Source organism: Siniperca chuatsi, linkage group LG3 (assembly GCF_020085105.1).
Source record: "Siniperca chuatsi isolate FFG_IHB_CAS linkage group LG3, ASM2008510v1, whole genome shotgun sequence".
Classification (NCBI taxonomy): Eukaryota; Metazoa; Chordata; class Actinopteri; order Centrarchiformes; family Sinipercidae; genus Siniperca; species Siniperca chuatsi.
In genome coordinates this window covers 23,993,794-24,011,924 of record NC_058044.1, presented here as the reverse complement: position 1 = coordinate 24,011,924, position 18,131 = coordinate 23,993,794, and the positions used below count along the sequence as shown (strand labels likewise).

At 39.4% G+C, this 18,131-nt stretch overlaps 1 protein-coding gene and 1 long non-coding RNA gene across 4 annotated transcripts; one reads left to right on the top strand and one right to left on the bottom strand.

Moving 5' to 3' along the window:
• Positions 1-1,477: 1,477 nt before the first annotated feature.
• Positions 1,478-11,594, top strand: LOC122873946. Of its 2 annotated transcripts, XR_006377543.1 has the most exons (3): positions 1,478-2,544; positions 2,767-2,814; positions 9,926-11,594. It is a non-coding gene; the product is annotated as an uncharacterized LOC122873946 (long non-coding RNA). The 2 variants fall into 2 exon arrangements; XR_006377542.1 differs by having other exon boundaries at positions 1,478-2,814.
• LOC122873940 (Na(+)/H(+) exchange regulatory cofactor NHE-RF2-like) lies at positions 7,030-17,222 on the bottom strand. 2 transcript variants are annotated; one of them, XM_044191337.1, is made up of 6 exons: positions 14,971-17,219; positions 14,374-14,682; positions 9,824-10,015; positions 8,976-9,129; positions 8,677-8,897; positions 7,030-8,568 (listed from the first exon to the last, which is right to left on the bottom strand). In XM_044191337.1, the coding sequence occupies exons 1-6, from the start codon at positions 15,175-15,177 to the stop codon at positions 8,401-8,403; spliced, it is 1,251 nt and encodes a 416-aa protein (XP_044047272.1). In that variant the 5' UTR covers positions 15,178-17,219; the 3' UTR covers positions 7,030-8,400. The 2 variants fall into 2 exon arrangements, with proteins under 2 accessions (XP_044047272.1, XP_044047271.1); XM_044191336.1 differs by having other exon boundaries at positions 8,677-9,129; positions 14,971-17,222.
• Between the last annotated feature and the right edge of the window lie 909 nt (positions 17,223-18,131).

The following is an 18,131-nucleotide window of genomic DNA, read 5'->3' as shown; positions in this document are numbered from 1 at the left end:
CATCTTCTGCACAGTTGTCTCTTTTTTTCCTTCTTTTCCACCTGTTTCACAGATTAAAAACTATGTAAGGAACTTAGAAAGATTGGCAAAACCTTTTTTCCAACTATTCTTAAGTCATAACACAGGAGAGAAAATAATTTAGATCAGACTAAGAAAATGGATCATCAGAATTTTATTTTCTCACTTTACTCGCAGGGCTTCCTTAAATAACACATACATATGTGGAAAAGTATAATGTTATTGTGGAATTCGATTTTCATTTTCAGGTTTACATTATCATTTTAATATAGTCCCCTATAGGCTTCCATACCATTGAGTCTTGTTGGATTTGACTTGGTTGTAAGAACTTTTAATGTAGTTTAGAAATGGGCTATACAAACAGAAAATGAATCCCCAACAATAATAGCAAAACACATTCACATAAAATAAATGCCAGTAAGCATTCATTTGGTGATTTGGAGGTCAAATCCTTCGACTTCATCTGCTGTTATAAGAAATATGTCATCAAATAAAATCTAGTAGGATTTGTTTGGATTTTATTATATGATTTTGCTGTTTGCCCACCCACTCAACCACCCTCCAGCAGACGCTCCGACCGGCTCAGTAAAAAACAGAGAATTAAATGTGGACTCTTAAACATCATATCTCTGTCTCTTTAAGTGTCAGTCTGAATGACCATAAGTCAGTAAACTGGACATTGATCATTAACATCTCTGCAATACTTGACATAATTGTACAATTTTCTGTGTCAATACTGCTGTGCAATATACTCTTTTCAGTTTAAAATTTCCTATTTATTGATATTTATTCATACTTTTATTCATATCCTCCGACTGTGGCTTAGTCGTCCACCAATCGGAAGGTTGGTGGTTTGATCCTGGCTTCCCCCAGCCCACATGTCAAAGTGTCTTGGGCAAGACACTGAACCCCAAATTGCTCCCGAGGGCTGTGCTTTATGTGTGTGAATGCTTAGTTACTTTGATGAGCCGTTCTGCCATCGCTGTATGAATGTGTGTAAATGGGGTGAATGAGATATGTAGTTGAAGCGCTTTCAGTAGTCAGGAAGACTAGAAAGGTGCTATATAAGTACAGTCCATTTACCATCTCATTATAATCTTAATAAGCTACACTTAACTTGACAGTTCATGCACTATTACTTTATACCGTATTATTATCATCAACCCATAAACCCACTTTGTACATCACACTTATTTTAATTTTATACTTATACCCACTTGGTACTTAATTTATCTGACCTGTATTATAGTGTATTATATTTTTTGCTTAGTACTTCTATCCCTGTGTGCACTGACGTGATAGTAAGCTGCTGTAACAAAAGAGTTTCTCGGGGATCAATAAAGTATTTCTGATTCTGATTCTGATCTGTCATCTAAAGCTGTACTGGTGAACGATTTGGTATCAGAGTATCATATTGACTTATTTTGTCTTGCTGGGACCTGGCTGGGTCATGAAGACAAAATGAATCCACTCTGCCCAGTCATATTAATACTCACATTCCTCGAGGCACCGGCCAAGGAGGTGGAGTTGCAGCCATCTTTGACTCAAGCCTATTAATCAAATTAAATTATAACTCATTCGGAAGCCTCGTTCTTAGTCTTTTACACTCAACCTGGTAACACTATAGCCAATTCTATTTGTTATAGTGTACCTGGTCCTTATTCTGAATTTTTATCTGAATTCTTTGAGTTTTTATCAAGTTTATTCCTTAAAACAGATAAACTAATTATTGTTGGTGATTTCAATTTTCATGTGGACGTTGATAATGATAGCCTTAATACTGTCTTTATCTCATCATTAGCTTTGATTGGCTTCTGTCAGTGTGTACATAAACCTACTCACTGTTTTAACCACACCCTTCACCTTGTTCTGGCATGTGCCAAAGCAGCTGTCCTCCAGCAGCCTGGAGCAGAAGCTCCGACCGGCTCAGCTGCGAGATTCAGAGCTTTCCAGCTTTCTCCTCTGTGGGAGAAGATCTTAACCTGAAAGCCAGGACAGCTCCTATTTATGCTCTTTTCCAAGTGAGAACTGGTGACATCATTGTTACCTCACACATGATGTCATATATCATAATATAATATGTCAGTATAGTATGATGTCATAGTACACATTGATATGTCATAGAAGACTGTGATGTCATAATGTAATAAGATATGTTATAGAATAGTGTGATATCATAGTATACTGTAGGTATTGTGTACTATCTCAGTGATGAAATATAGTCATTGAAATGCTGTTGAAACAACGGTTATATGTCAGCAAGACATCGAGCTGACTAGTCACAGCTGTGATTGGAATCTTACCCTTCTAGTGGAGAAAATGTGATGCAGTGCACTAATGGGTGCAAATAAAATGGAGAAAAGGTGATGCAGTGACATATAGGCTGCCCTATATGCTAGAAAATTAGTAGTATTTAATAGTTATACTTTTCTATACTTATTTTTACATTTACATAATGAAACAACTAAATCTCAGCCAGGGTTTCGAACTGTTTCACGATAAATGCATGACGACCAAACAGCTAAAGTAAGTTAGTTTGACTGACTTTTTACTGCCTGTAATGTTAAATTAATTATTTAATGTGAATCAATATGTATATCAAGAGATACAGCATACGGAAGATAAAATCTGGATATTCGTGACCATACTTATTCTATTGTCTGTACAGCAGCTCTGGAAACTGAGAAACGTTTCTGTGGAAGCCTTTTGTATCAGTGCCTGAGATATTGCTTTTTTGTCTGCATTCAGGCTATCTTTCCAGGAACAGGGATTCCTTTTCACTCATGTCAAATTCAGGTAGTGATAGATTCTTTCATCTACTACTCTGATGGGACAGTGTAGTCCCTCATTCGTCCAGGAATGTTTCATCGTAGAAAAGGTTTCAATCGTAGTCATCTGGACACTGTTTTCAGTCTGATGCTTCATAAACAATGTGAATAAGCTGTAGGTATGTCAGAAATCTCCCACAAACCACAGTTCTGATTCATCTCCAGCACCATAATTACAGGCTTCTGTTACAAAGCAGATCATCTTTTCATCCCTACCTTATTTTTTTAATTTTTAATTTTTTTAAATTTTATTAGGAGTGCAAAACATACAACATAGGCTGAACAAAAAAAACACAAAAACAACAATAAAACAGCAATGATAGTAACAGCAATGAAAAAATAAGCAGAAATGACAAACGGGTAATAGTAGAAGTATATATTAATAATTACAAATGTAAATAATAATAATAATAATAATAATAATGAAAACACTCATAATATTACTAAAACCTTGTATAAATATGTATAATAATAAATGAATACATAATTAATTAGGATGAGTGTGTCAGATTTGTAATAGTTGAATGAGGTCTGATCTGGAGTGTTGTGGTTCCGGTACCATGTGGCATGAATATATTTGTCCGGACAATTTTGTGAGCAGTGTGAGCAAATTTCTGATGTGAATCCCATTTTAGACAGCCTTTCCCCAGTGTAATGTGTTCTATGAAGAGATGGAATAGATATTTTTACAAATTTGAGTCCAGAAGTCAGTATCAGGAGCAATCAAAAGGTCTTCTTCCCATTTGATTGTTGGTAAAGTTATGGTTTTATTTGAATTAGTTATAATTTTGTATATTTTGGAAAGTAATTTTTTCGGGGAGGACAAATTAACTAAATTTGCTAATGCGGAAGGAAGATTGATGGTTCTATTGTTGATTTTGGATAAAACAGCTGATTTGAGTTGCAGATAATTCAAGAATTGATTTCTCCCGATACCGTACTCCTGGAATAAGTAGGAAAATGAAACAAAGTTGTTAGACAGAAAAATGTGATTAATATGTGTGATGACCTTTTCTGCCCATTTATGGAAATTGAGTGTTTTTTTGTTGCTTGTGAAATCAGGGTTGTTCCAGAGTAGGGTGAGTTTAGATGGGGCCTGATTGGAGTTTGTAAATTGATGATATTTCCACCAGGCTGTCAGAACGGAGGCTATTGTCAATGCTTTGAAGCATGGGTGATGTTTAATGGACTGACTGAGAAATGGGATGTCTGACATGTGCAAGTTTTTGCAGTGATTGTTCTATGTCTACCCATATTATGTCTGACTGAGTGGGGTGAGTCCATTTATATATGTATTGAAGTTGGCTTGCTAGCGAGTAATGGTAAAAATGTGGGGCTTCTAATCCTCCTAAAGATTTCGGTTTTTGTAAAGTGCTTAATTTTATCCGTGGTGGTTTATTTTTCCAGTAGAATCGGGTAATGATGGAGTCTAAAGATTTGAACCAAGTGAGAGAAGGTTGGGTTGGGATCATTGAGAATAAGTAGTTTATTTTTGGAAGTACTGTCATTTTGATTAGAACTATTCTGCCCTGGATGGAAAGTGATAAGTTGTGCCAGCGGTGAAGGTCGTCTTCTAATGTTTTCAGTAAAGGAGTGAAGTTGAGTCCAGTCAGCTCTGACAGTCTGGAGGAAACCCTAATGCCTAAATAAGTGGTGTGGCCTGTGCATGGAGGAATGAGTGATACCTGGGCTACCACATCCCATTTGTTTTGATGTAGTGGAAAAATTGAAGATTTATTCCAATTTTCATCCCTACCTTGACATTTCTTGTTCATACCCTGAAGCTTGGGGTGGAGCTGAGTCAGAGTGAGTTCAGGAAAATGCCAGAGTTGAGACCGCCTTACTTCTCTGTCACTGTCTCCATTCCAATATATCACTATATCACCCCTATATTCAGATAACTGTGTAAACACCATCACATACAGTGTAGAGGGTGAGTTTTTGGTCATCAAAACATTAAGACAGTTTGGGAGAAAAAATTAGCTTCTGATACAGTTTTTTTTTAAAGCATACATTGTTTAGAGAGATACAAATTTAGGACACAGGAGGAGTTAAATAACTATATGCCTTTATCTCTGTTTTATAGCTGCTGTATAAACTGATATGAACAGGCTTTTCCTGTTCTGTAGGCATCCTTATTTGGCTTTTTGTTCAATGGATGTACTGTTGCTTTCTGAGAAAGGGAGACATTTCCAAAATGGCACTCCTGGTGGCCAAAGACGACTGTATGTTCTGATATTAATCAAAGTTCAAAGTCTGTTCAGAGAGTGACCTTATCTACTGTATTTGGCAGTTCAACCTTTAACAATATCATTTTAGAAACTCATAGGTTTTCTGTGTAAAATTTTAATCTGAAAAGTTAGTAATTATAGCTGTCAGATAGATGTAGTGGAGTAAAATGTACAACATTTCCCTGTGAAATGTAGTGGAGTAGAAAGTAGCTTAAAATGGAAATACTCAAGTAAATTACAAGTACATCAAAATTGCACTTAAAGGGACAGTTCACCGCAAAATCCAAAATACATATTTTTCCTCTTACTTGTAGTGCTGTTTATCCATCTAGAAAGATTGTTTTGGTGTGAATTGCCAAGTTTTGGAGATATTGGTCGTAGAGTTGTCTGCCTTTTTTGAATATAATGGGAGTGTACTACTCGGCTTATGGTGCTCAAAGCGCCAAAAAAAAATACATTTGAAAAACTCAACAGCAACGTCTCTTCCCAGAAATCATGACCCGGTTACTCAAGATAATCCACAGATTTGTTGTGCGCAGAGGCATCGTAGGAATTATTTTCTTTCTAACAAACTATACCCGGCAACCATATCACCGCGCAGAAGGAGCTAGCAGTAACACATTTTTTGTTAGAATATTATAGTTACTAATATAAACATTAATGTTTACATCCTGCGCTGTCAAGAGCATGAGCCTCTCATCCATGAGTAAATGCACGCTTCTTTCTTTGCTTGATATGGTTGGCAGGTGTAGTTTGGTTGAAAGAAAATAGTTCCTACACAAAACCGCTCACAACAAGGTCTGGATTATCTTGAGTAACTGGGTCATCATTTCTGGAAAGAGACATTGCTGTTGAATTCTTCAAAGGCATTTTTTTTGGCGCTTTGAGCACCACAAGCCGAGTGCCATCTAGTTCCATTATATTCAAGAGAAGGCAGACATCTCTACGGCCGATATCTCCAAAACTCAGCAACTCACACCAAAACTATCGGTAAGAGTAAAAATATGTATTTTTGATTTTGGGGTGAACTGTCCCTTAAAAGTATAGTACTTGAGTAAAAATACTTTCCACCACAGTGGATTGAGTAGCATGCTGTCAGTGATAGCAACATGCTAGTTAGCTTAATGTCTTGTTAGCTTGTTGTCAGCTAGCATGCCGTTAGCTGATGATGGTAGCTGGTGATGTTATAGACAGATGTGAAAATAACCTGCTATGGGGGGGAGTGCTGAGTGCCCACCTGATGACCCTGTAGACTTGCCTGCTCTCTATACACAACTTCATATTGAAACCATAATCTTTTGGCCCCAGTTGCCTATCAAGTCAATGGGGTTAGCCAATGTAAATTAGCCTACCCAGATACAATAAAGCCAGGGTTAGGCTGCTGATTATCTGCTCTTTGCCTGGCCTAAAGGCAGTTGAAAGATGCATCAGCTCAGAGCTACAGAATAGTGTCACCTGTCATGGGGCCCAGTAGATTTACGGCAGCACAGCCTGATACCCACTGCAGGGCCTAATGATATGTCAAAACATCATTTAACGTGAGTACTGGGCTTCTAAAGTGGAAAAAACACTGCAGCCGCAGCGCTGAGGCATATGATGTGCATTAAGTGCAGCCCCTAGCACCAAATAGGCCTTGTAGATACAGGCACAAGGGAAATAGTTAAAACTACAGTGAAAAACAAGCAACAGATAAAAAAATAACGTCTGTAGTCGGGCCAACATTGTATTGAAGTACAAAACAGCTTTTTCTCTGAAAAGAAAAGCATTTTTTCACGGGCAGCGAGGCTGGAAATAGGACAGTGGCATGAAGGTTCAGCCGCAGCCGGTGTGGGGGTTGTAAATAGAATATAATAGGGTTGGCTTTTTTGATGCAAGCCGTCTGGCGGCGGTGTGTTTTGGCCTTAATGCTCACCCAACTTATGCCACATTTTAACAATGTAATGACACTGGTATTTACACATATTCTGAAAATTTATTTCACATTGTGATAAGATTCAATCAAGCACATTTGAGAGAAAATTCCTCAAAAAGCTACAACAAGAGATCAGAGGGTCTATAGTGTTTCCTATCTAGTCAACATCTGTTTTTTAAATATTTTCCTTTACAGAAATCACTCTAACATTGAAGAGAAGCACTGAGGTGATCAACCATTATACATTTCACAACTTAGCCTCTCCCATTTCCTCTGTATTTACATTAAACATGATATGCTACATTAAACTGACAAACAAAGTTAATATAAAGACAACTACTCCAGGACTCAGCTCTGATGAGCTAATTGTAAATTGAAAGACATGAAACTATTACTTCAAAATCTACCAAAGTTGCAGCAGAAAAGTGTATTTACAGCAAAATCAGACAGAATGCATATAGGCTGTAATAGACTCATAGTAACTGGCTCTGAAATAGTAGAATAGAAATTACTTCAGTAGATGGTCTGCCTGTCATTAATGCCATTGTTTAATGCAGTGTGTTGTAAGATTTCTGACACATCCACAGAACTTTGTCCTTATAGATACTGTAGAGGAAGCATCTAGAGAATACTATTTGATATCTTTTTGAAACAGAGCAGAATTTAATAATATTACTATAAATGTTACTATAAATGTTACTACCTGCCTCTTTTTCTTTTTCACATTACGCTCTCTTTTACCGTGCCTCTGCAAGATTGAGGTACAGTATTTTACAATATGAGCAGTGAAGAATCACAATATTATCGTTCTATGCCGTTCTCACGCTTCTTATGCAGTAAAATGTTCCCTGTCAGTGTTTTACTATTATATATGATGTTTTTGGATTAATATTACTGCTGCATTAATGTGTATGTTGCATTTTACTGCTGTAGTTGTAGTTGTAGGCTGCGCTAATTCTAACTACTTTACATAGTGTTGGGTCATTTAATCTACAGCAATGCATCATATTCTAAAAGATCATCATATGTTTGTAGCGTTGCTGTCCTGTGAGCACCACGTATCTCTAAAAAGTCAACTTTTCATGAGCTCAGAAAAACAGCCCTGTTTTTAGCTTTGTGATGATGCATTTCCCAGCTAATTGGGGGGGGGGTTAAATAGTTTATTTAGCTTGAGGAGTAGGAGTATTTTCTCAAACCATAAAGGAACACTTCATTCTTCAGTTTATCAAAAAAATTTCAAAATCACCAAATTTGGAGATACATGGTTTTCACTGGACAGGAAGGGTATGAAAAGCTGATAGACTAATGTAGTGCAGTAAGAAGTACAAAGTTGCATAAAAAGGAAATACTCAAGTAAAGTACAAGTACTTCAAATTTGTACTTAGTTATATTCCACCACTGCATTCTGGGGTCAGAAATTGCTGAAGATCTCTTGTCTCTTGCTCCAGTCCATAGGAGGTGCTCTCTTTTTGTTGCGGCTGGCGAGGGCCTTTTGTTTAGCCTCAGCAGCTGTGAGACTCAGACTCAGGCCACTGTCCATGAAAGGGTCCGAAACACGCCTGTAGTCCTCATCAGGGACCTACAATACACACAAATGTGCATGTTTTATGCACACACTCACGGACGTCTCATTTTCTGATTTTCTGTTTTGTTTCATACATTATTTCTCTCACACCTCAACTCTTACCTGGATGCTCATGTCCGAGCTGCTGATCTCTGACTGGGTGGTGGAACTCCTTGAGGACTGGGATGCTGAGCTCCCGTTGGCCCGGGACTTTGGAGACGTTATTGTGATTGGGGAGTCTGTCAGCGGGACGTTTATGATTGGTGGATCTGTGGTGGGGAGTTTAGAGGTTGGAGAGGGGGTGGGTGGTGTGCTTTCTGTGGCTGATTCCTCCACATAGACCACTGTAAGAGTAAACAGAAACACATGAGGTATTTTGTCTGGAGAGTATGAGAGTTGTGTATGTGTGCATACAATTTGACCTTTGTCATGGCTGGTGGTGGGTGTGAACCCCAGTCTCTGGAAGAGCTCATCCGTTTCCTGATCAACCACTAGGAGGCGCACTTCCTCCCCTCCTGCTCTAATGAGTGCAACCACCTCTGAGTGCCTCAGACCCTCTATGTTCACTCCATTCACCTGAGACAGAGAAAAAGTACACGTCAGAGGAAACAGAAGCAGTGGAGGAAAGTGAAGATGAAGAAGGGAAAAGATGCAGAGAAAATAAACCTAATGAGACAGACAGTAGACAGGGCAGGGATTAGGAAGTAGCCATAACACAAGCAGGTGGTACAATATGTCTTGCCTTATAGATCAAAAACAGATAGAATCTGTGATTTGAGTAGAAGCAAGTTTATTTGCATGAATTTCCTTCCTGCCTCCACACTCTTCCTCTACACAACATGAACTGCTGTACATCTCATACAGATGGAAAGGGAAACAAAGTCTCACTCATGCAACCACACATATCTGCAAGTCTGTGCAGGTGCGCATACATGTCCACATGAAAAAAGAAAAGAAAAAGTGACCAGCCTCGCCTATACATCTCCATTCAAGATTATCCCTTGTCGGCATTTCTTCCCTTTACCCTTTAAACAACACCTCTCTGTCCCACCAACTATAAACCTGAACCCAGCTAATCTGATCTAATCCAATCACACCTCAAATCAGTGCGCAGACCTGATTAATATGGGGAGTGTTTTTCCCATCAATTCCCTAAAATGTACCTCTGCCAAGGTTGATGCATAAAGTCTGCATATATACTCTGGAAAAGCGGATGGGAGTCACCTTTCTGCCCCATTTATTTTAATATGCGTGTGTGCTTTGGTTGTACCTCCACTAGTCTGTCTCCAGGCCTGATGTCTGCACTCTCAGCAGCTAAGCCGGGGTCCACTGAACGCACAAACTGTCCACTCTTTGTCTTATCGCTGTGCAGGTTGAAGCCGTAGCCGTGCTCCCCCTTCACCAGGTGACACAGACGGGGAAGGAGCTCCGCTGTCGGCTCTGGTGAGGGCTGCACCTGCAGCTATAATGGGACATAAGACAACAGTAAAGTCTAGGATGAGATGATGGCAATGCAACAACATGAAAAATACATCCAAAAATATAAAGTGTGTAGCATGCATTTGAAAATGTTTGGCAAATGTAAATACTATGATAGTTACTTAAGCAGTTAAAACTTGTAAAAACACTGTTATGGCTCTTTAAATATATGATCATTTTTGAGTCTGTAGTGATGTTGTGTTGGACTGCACTATACTGAATATTTTGTCCTCCTTCAATAAAATGATGCAACCTACTACAACACCACCACTAATGATAGCCTCAAAAATGACCATAGCGTTTGATGATTGTTAGGGCTGAGCAATAATTCATTATCACAACTTTCAGTACAATCGTCTCATGACAATATGATCATATCAAATGATCTTTTAACAAAATTCTGTTGTCCACATCAGTGATTCCAAGCAAATTGTAATTTAAAATAAACAAAACTAGTTATTACAGTTTTTGTTTTACAGAGTTTTGTAAGATGTAATGCAAACAGGGGAACATCAATTTGATTATTTCATATTTAATTTTGTATACATTTGCCATTTTGTAATATATTGTAAACATTTTCTTATTAATATTGTAATACTGATTTCATATTTATTGCCCTGCCCTACTACAGGTGTACCTATATTGTGTATATTGGTGTGGCTGTACGATGAGCTAAACAGGAATAAGCTGCGAGGATGAGCCAGCGGTCTCAGAGTTGAGCAGAGTGGGCTAAGTGGATCTGGTTGAGAGACATTAAGACCGATCCCGAGCTTAATGACCAATGACAAGAGCTGACACATTGCATGACTCACCCGCTGACCGGGCCTCTACTACAATGTACATGTTGGATGTGTCTGTGTGTGTGTGTGTGTGTGTGTGTGTGTGTTCTGTGCCAGCACTACGCATTAGTCCCTGTCCTGAGGGTAGCCCAAGGATAGTGACTATCTAGTGACACTGCTTCATGGGTAAGCTGACCTGAGGGCTCTCTGACAGATCTCTCTGTCCTTTCTGCTCCATCAACAACAGACTCATTGTGCACGCACACACACACACACACGCATACACACGTTTGTTTCACTATCCCTGTGGGGGACAGTCATTGACATAATGCTTTCCCTAGCCCCTTACCCTAACCTTAACCTATGTTACCCCCCACCCTATGTTTTGCCTACTATTTTGATAAGTCTTTTCAAGCAATAATGCCAAACATTCACTGATTCCAGTTTCTAATTTGCTGATTATCTCTGTTTTATATGATAAAAGAAAATAAATCTAATATCTTTGGGTATTGGACTGTAATTTGAATCCGTCTCCTTGGGTGTGACGAGCATTTGTCACTATTTTCTGCCCTAATATCAAAGCAGTATCTCCAATTTAATATCTTACTATATGGTTCTATATAGAGATTCCTCATCTTTGTTTAACAACGACTGGAGCTTACTTTCTTATACCTTCTTGAAAGTGTTATTTCTATGTTACATTTTCTTATATTTTACAGATAACTGAGTCAAATGCCATACATTTAACAGGAGAAATAAAAAATTGCCTTTGTTCTAAACGTTTTTGAGAAAATCAACCTTATTTGGGGAGGTTGGTGAAAGTGTTTTATTTGTCTGTGGTTCTGTGCGTGAGAGAAGTGTGTGTAACTAAGCCAGACTGTTGCATTGCTGTGATAACAGCCAACCCTGTGGTTACGCAAGACTACTGTATATGGGTGTCTGCTGCCATAATAACATCATGCAATTATGAAATTGCGTCTGTATTTACATGTACAATGTGAATGTCAGAAGACGAATGACACGGAAGTGGAGGGATGAGAGAGAGACTATGTGTATGTACGAAGAGTGTGAGTGTGTGTCTTTTGTATGCTTAACAAGCACATGAAAAGCACAGGGCTTCAGTGGTGTTGGCCTGGGATTAATACGCCATAATAGTTTCCTAATTGGAGCTGTGGAATCAGTGGACAAAAATAATCACTCACATACAGAGCACTCATTGAAAATGTCTAGAAATTGATGTAATCATTTTATATATGATCAATATTGTTTTAATAGATAATGAAAAGTCACAAATGAATGTCTACCAAACATTAAAGAAAAAGGCAGAGGCCAAGTGCTCAATCAGTTTAACATGCAGTTAATCCAGGTAAATTTAAGGTGCTCTTAGCAGATGAAAAAACTGGTCACTAAAAAGGCTCGTTCTCCAGGCGATCTTAGGTAGAGCAAGGAGAAAAGGCATATTAAAAGCCTTTATTTTGTCAGGTATATTAATGCACAGACCATGTGTGCCCTCAATGGGACTTCATAACAGTGGAAATTACTTATAAAATGTCTACCCTTCCTAATCGTGTATTCTAGGGTCCCATGTTACTCCATGTAGTAATGCAATAATCACAACAGCCCTGTAATAAAAAATACATTTCTGAAGCTTATAAAGTTAAGCCTTGGTTGAAGCGGTCAGCTCATATTTGGAGCCACAGTTGGCGGTGATGTAATAGGTTTCACTATGCTGTACAGGTGCTGCTGTTATTGCGTATTACGTTGTTTGATCTGAACCTATAACCAAAATGGCCAGCCAAGGGGCAGCCTGTATTTACCCTGCCTTCGGCTAAACAGATGGCAGTGTGACGTGAACCGCTGGTCCTGAGGATCCTGGTCCACTTTGTTTGGAGCCCAAACACTGATCTCTGACAGACAGTTCCCGGTTATGTCTGCAGCCTGGCTGACATGAAGACGTCACAGTGATGTCTGGTTGGCACTTGTGGAAATGTTACTTTTGCCATGTCACACTTGCTAGCTCAGGAATTTAGGGGTTGGTGTGTATTTTATGTACATTAACAAAGCTGTGATAGTATATCAAAGAATGTGTCTAGCGATACCTGATCCCTTTTTTTTTAGCTGTAAGGTCAGAGGTGTGAGAGGTCCCACAGTAGGAGAGTGTGAAATTGTGTGCTTTGAGCCCAAAATAAACTAGACAAATAGATAACAATACCTATGCAAAGAGTTTGTTTGTGCAACATTGCTATCTTAAAATCTGATCTCTCCCATGTATGCTTTCTTTCTTCCCAGCAGACATACAAAGCCCTAAGTACAGTACCTCATCAGAGCAGAAAGGAAGGAAAAAGATAGAAAAAGATGTTTAGATTCTAACTTCTGCGGCTTAGTCTCTGACTGTTTTTATGAAATTCCTGCTTAATTTGACTGTTTAATAGAGAAATAACATGGGGAAACAAATGTTTAAGGCATATTCAACTCTCAGTGAAGTGAGTACATGGTTTACACCTGCACCTAGTGTACACTTTATCACACTATTTCTCCAAAATGATAATTCAGTTTTACTAAACAATACCTATAATTCTGTATGTTTTTGCAGGAAACATGGTCAGTTGAGCAGGGTTTTGTCTCTGGTGTCTGCAGTCAGGGGGGAGGAATCCTGCAGTTGAATGTGTGAGGTGTTAACACTCAGTATGCACAAAGAGACAGCACTCTTTAAATACAATATGCATTTTAAATCTTCACACCGCTTAGAGACTACAGTAACTAGTAAACAGATGAACAATGGGTTCAGATTATATTTAAGCAGACGTTTGAAAGACAGGGAAAGTTAAAAACAGGACAATAAAACCCAGTGTTACACTGTGGCGGAGAGGAGGTGAGAAATCCTTTTAAACCTGCTGTGGTTGCACTATTTTATTCACTGTTTAATTTTTGCTACAATGTACTTTACTGCCTAATTTTGACTGGAAGAAAAGGGATTATGCAGTGCTTTTGTGCACATTGTGTGTAGGTATTATCTCTGTCCAATATCCTTTCAAGGCAGCCAATCTTAACTTGCAACCCTGCATAAGAGCCTCCACTCGGATGTTTTCTTAAACCGTTTTGTGGCTTCAACTCATTTTTTGCTTTTTTTCTCCAGTTTGTCTCTGCTCCTCGGTGCACCTGGGGTTTGTGCTGGAATACCTGAAGCCTGTTTTTCTCCAGTTTTTGAAGTTTTTAGTCCCACCTGTTCAGACTCTTTATAAAGGCACTGCTTTGGGACTGAATCAAGCCAGCAGATCACCCAAGTGCTCAAGTCCAGATTAGCGCTAGACAACAGTTAAGAGTGTACGCTCAGTGTCACATGTACTCTTGACACAGTAACACATTGGCTCACTGCTGCCAGCCGGAGAGACAACTAACTCATTCAATTCAACTCAATCTGGACTCTTCCCTCCCTTCTCTTTTCTAATAAAAACTATGCAGATAATTAATAAGAGCCCTCTGACTATTTTTTTTCATTTAACTGATCTTCTAGTGCTAATGAGAGACCACAAGGGTCTGCTGTATTGATGTCCACCCTTACCTTTGCCTCTGTCGCTGTACTTGATGTCACTGAGGATCTCTTGACCTTTGCTTGTGTGATTGGCGAGTCAGCAGCAGGAGGGTGAAATGAGTGTGTGTTGTTTGGTTTTGGCGACAGGGGCAAATTCTCTCTGGGTATGGGAGAGGTAGAAGGGGTGGGCCCGGGTGAGGGGCGCGGGGAGAGGGTCCCCATCTCAACGGCCAGGTCCTCTGTGCAGGCCAGGCCACGGCTGCGGAGGTGGTCATCCGTGTCTCTGTCTACCACCAGCAGCCTGGTGCGGTGGGCCACCTCACGGATACGATTCACCACCTGCAGGGAGGAGAGAGGAGTAACAGAGAGAAGCATAAGACAATGATTAGTCTGGTGTCATTCAGTGCATGTTCAATGCATACTTGTAGTGTGACAAAGACACCCAGTGATTCCCATTACACAAGGCTCACATTGACCCATTTTAGTTGCCCCCCCCACCCTCAGGCAAAGCAAAAAGTGGTCTAACAGGCTTAGAACTCATTGTACCTCAGAGAGTATATGTACCTCTCCTGGCTTCTCGCTACCACGCAAGCACTTTAAAACTGTATTTATTCAGCCATCACTCACTTGATGGTGGGTTTCGTTCTCCACATTCTCCCCGTTCACCTCCACCACCCGGTCTCCTGGTCGCAGTCCGGCCAGGTCAGCCGAGGAGCCGGGCTCCACTTTGCGGATGAACTGTCCGCCTTTATTCCGCTCACCGTGCAGGTGAAACCCATAGCCGCGCTCTCCTTTGGTCAGGAAACAGATCCTGGGTCTCAGCTCGCTTTCCATCCCAGCGCGTCAATAGTGGGAAAACAGGTCAAAGCGTCTCAGGAGAATAAACAGGTGCTCGGTACAAGAGCGGTGGAAAGTCTCTGGCTCTTAATCCAATGTACAGTTGCGTGCCTCAGTGACCAGAAGATCATCATCATTTACCATGCTGCGAGTCCATTAATAATCCACAATTGTTCAGAGAGCAAAAATCAAAAACTAGGCTAAAACTAATGAGTGTTTAATCCATCATGCAAATGCCAGTGCGCAAATATGAGCGCGCAAATATGAGCGCACAGTGTGCGTAAAACAGTGGACAAAAACCACGGACAGGGGGCCAAGTCCGGTCCATGTGAGAAGTAATCCAAGAGATCAGAGATTAGAAAGCCGTTCCACGTAACACTTAATTCTCCTCGTCAGATGTGCGTGTGTCCTCCTGTCCGAGCCGGTGCGATAGTGAAGAGGCGTCAACAACAGATGCCACTACGTCCCCTTCAGCGCACACCTGACGACGCAGCGCAACCGCGATGTGCTGGCAGGAAATTATATGAGGCTGTTAGGGATTACTGTACGAATGTATTTGTTCAGGGATGACAGGAGTCCGCAGCCAAGATGCATTTGAAATACGTGCAATGTAATGCGAAGGACATTTAGCCTACTCCTGTTACAGTCTAGAGAGGCAAAGGCTTGCCCCAGGTGGTGGAGGTGAAACCAGACTGACTGTGACCTGAGAACGGAAATCTTCCTTATCCGCCCTATCCCTGTCTTCACTAGAGATCAATAAAGGGACGGTTGCGTAAAAGGGGATTTAATGTTTCATAAAAGATTTCCTCGTGTTTGTGGTAATAAAGGCTTACATGCATTCATCCATTTAAAAATGAGTCTCTCGAGTAATTCAGGACAACAGTTTGAGGGGGTGTGTTCTTGATATTCAGATCAGGGGAGGAAGACACCCACGAGGTAAATAGGCAAATATTAGTGAGGACACTTTTTTTGCACTTGTCACCTGTGACAGAAATCCTCAACACTGCAAGATGTGCCCTTGAGCAATACATCAGAACCATATTCAAGCAGTGACATATGTATATTACAATTATTGCCTCTGGATCAAGCTGCCCTTAGTAAGGCATTAATTCAGCTGCTCAGTGGCCAACAATACAAATGTGGATATAAATGTGAGTGCTAAGCTAGCTCTCCCTTAGTCATTAAGAATTCAAAACCAACACTAAACAACCAACCAGAACTACAATAACACAATTAATTTAGCTATTTAGCTAATGCTGGGACAGTCAATGACTGTCCACTGTCCCTGTTATACTGCCACAAATATGTACATTGTGTATATTTTACAGAGGCTTCAGTCCAGTGAATTAATATCTGTAATAGGCCTTTTTCACAGAAGACATTTGGGCTTGTAGCAAGACAAACACAGGTGTAACTAATAGCATTAACAATGGCTCTGTTCCATTTAAGTGTCACAGTAAGCCAAGGCAGTAAGCCAACATAAAATACTAGGTGTCCTGGAAGTGACACACCTAATGACATGAAGTTATTGTTGCTATTAATTACACCTGTGCTTGTCCTGCCATAACACACCTAGGGGGAATTATCGTTCCAAGTACTAGCGCTGCAGAGTAATGAAAGTAATGTACTTATTCAACAAGGGTTTAACAAAATGTGCAGAAATATTATGTAATAGAATGATGACCTTTATGCAGTGCTGCTGAGTAATATCACAGTTGCAGAAAACAATGTGAACTAGCACTTTGCATGTAATTTTATTTAGTTATGTTCAAGTTGTGATATGTTCTAAGCAGTAGCCAACTGGCTGGCTGCACAAATTCAACCATGTTTTTATAGATAAAGGTTGCGTTTGAACTAAAGTGACTCTTGGGTTCTTTCCCAAGTGAAATTTCCTATTCATCATGCCTTTAAAATGTTTGTATCGGCCCTTTCAAAAGTTAATCATGTTTGGCCAGTTCCTCAGAATCTGAATCTGCCAAGTAGGTTTACACATACAAGGAATTTGCTTTGGTATTTTGGTGCAAAACAATAAACATAATATAAATATAAAGAAAGATAAAGCAAGTACTGTAGGTCAAGAATCAGGAATATAAAATTGACAATAATATATTAAAGAATATTAAAAATACATTACTGCTCAAAAGTTTGGAGTCACCAGTTTTATTGATGTGTTTCTTCTTTCCTTCAAAAATGGCTATTTTAACAGATACAAACAGTATAATTATTCACCAAATGTATTATTTACATTTAAAAGAGCTTTAGAATAATTAAATGATTAAAACCGTTTAGTCGATGTCCCCAGAGTGTTGCATGACAGAGGAGAATACTTTTGTAACCATTTGCCCCCCCAAATACTCTTCAATTTTTAATTTGTTTTCCAGTCCAGAAAAGTGTAAGTGACCCTAGATAATTTTTTTAACAACTGTGCAATTGGGCTCTAAATATTTTGGGAACCCGTTTTTCTTTGGGCCCGCTGCAGCCTACTCAGTGGTTAGACTGAATAGGTTTAAACTGATTTGTCAGTCCATTGTATGCTCAGCTGCTATTCTGTGATACAATTCCAACAGTGCTAACCCTAGACCAACCTACTATTTCTATTTTGAAGTTTTAAGAATAGCTTTGCTAAAGCAACACACCTGTTAACACACAGCTCGTTATAGTTATTATTGTGCACTTGACACTGAAACAGGAACCTGCTCCTATTTAAATCTGCACACATTTTAATGCTAAGCCATCTGACTGTTCCGAATCAAGCTTTTGTGGCAGGCGACCCCAAGCTTTTGAGTGGTAGTGTGTGTGTGTGTATATATATATATATATATATATATATATATATATATATATATATAGTGGTGTGCAAAAGTGTTTGCCCCCTTCCTGATTTATTGTTTTTTTTGCATGTTTGTCAAACTTAAATGTTTCAGATCATCAAACAAATTTAAACATTAGTC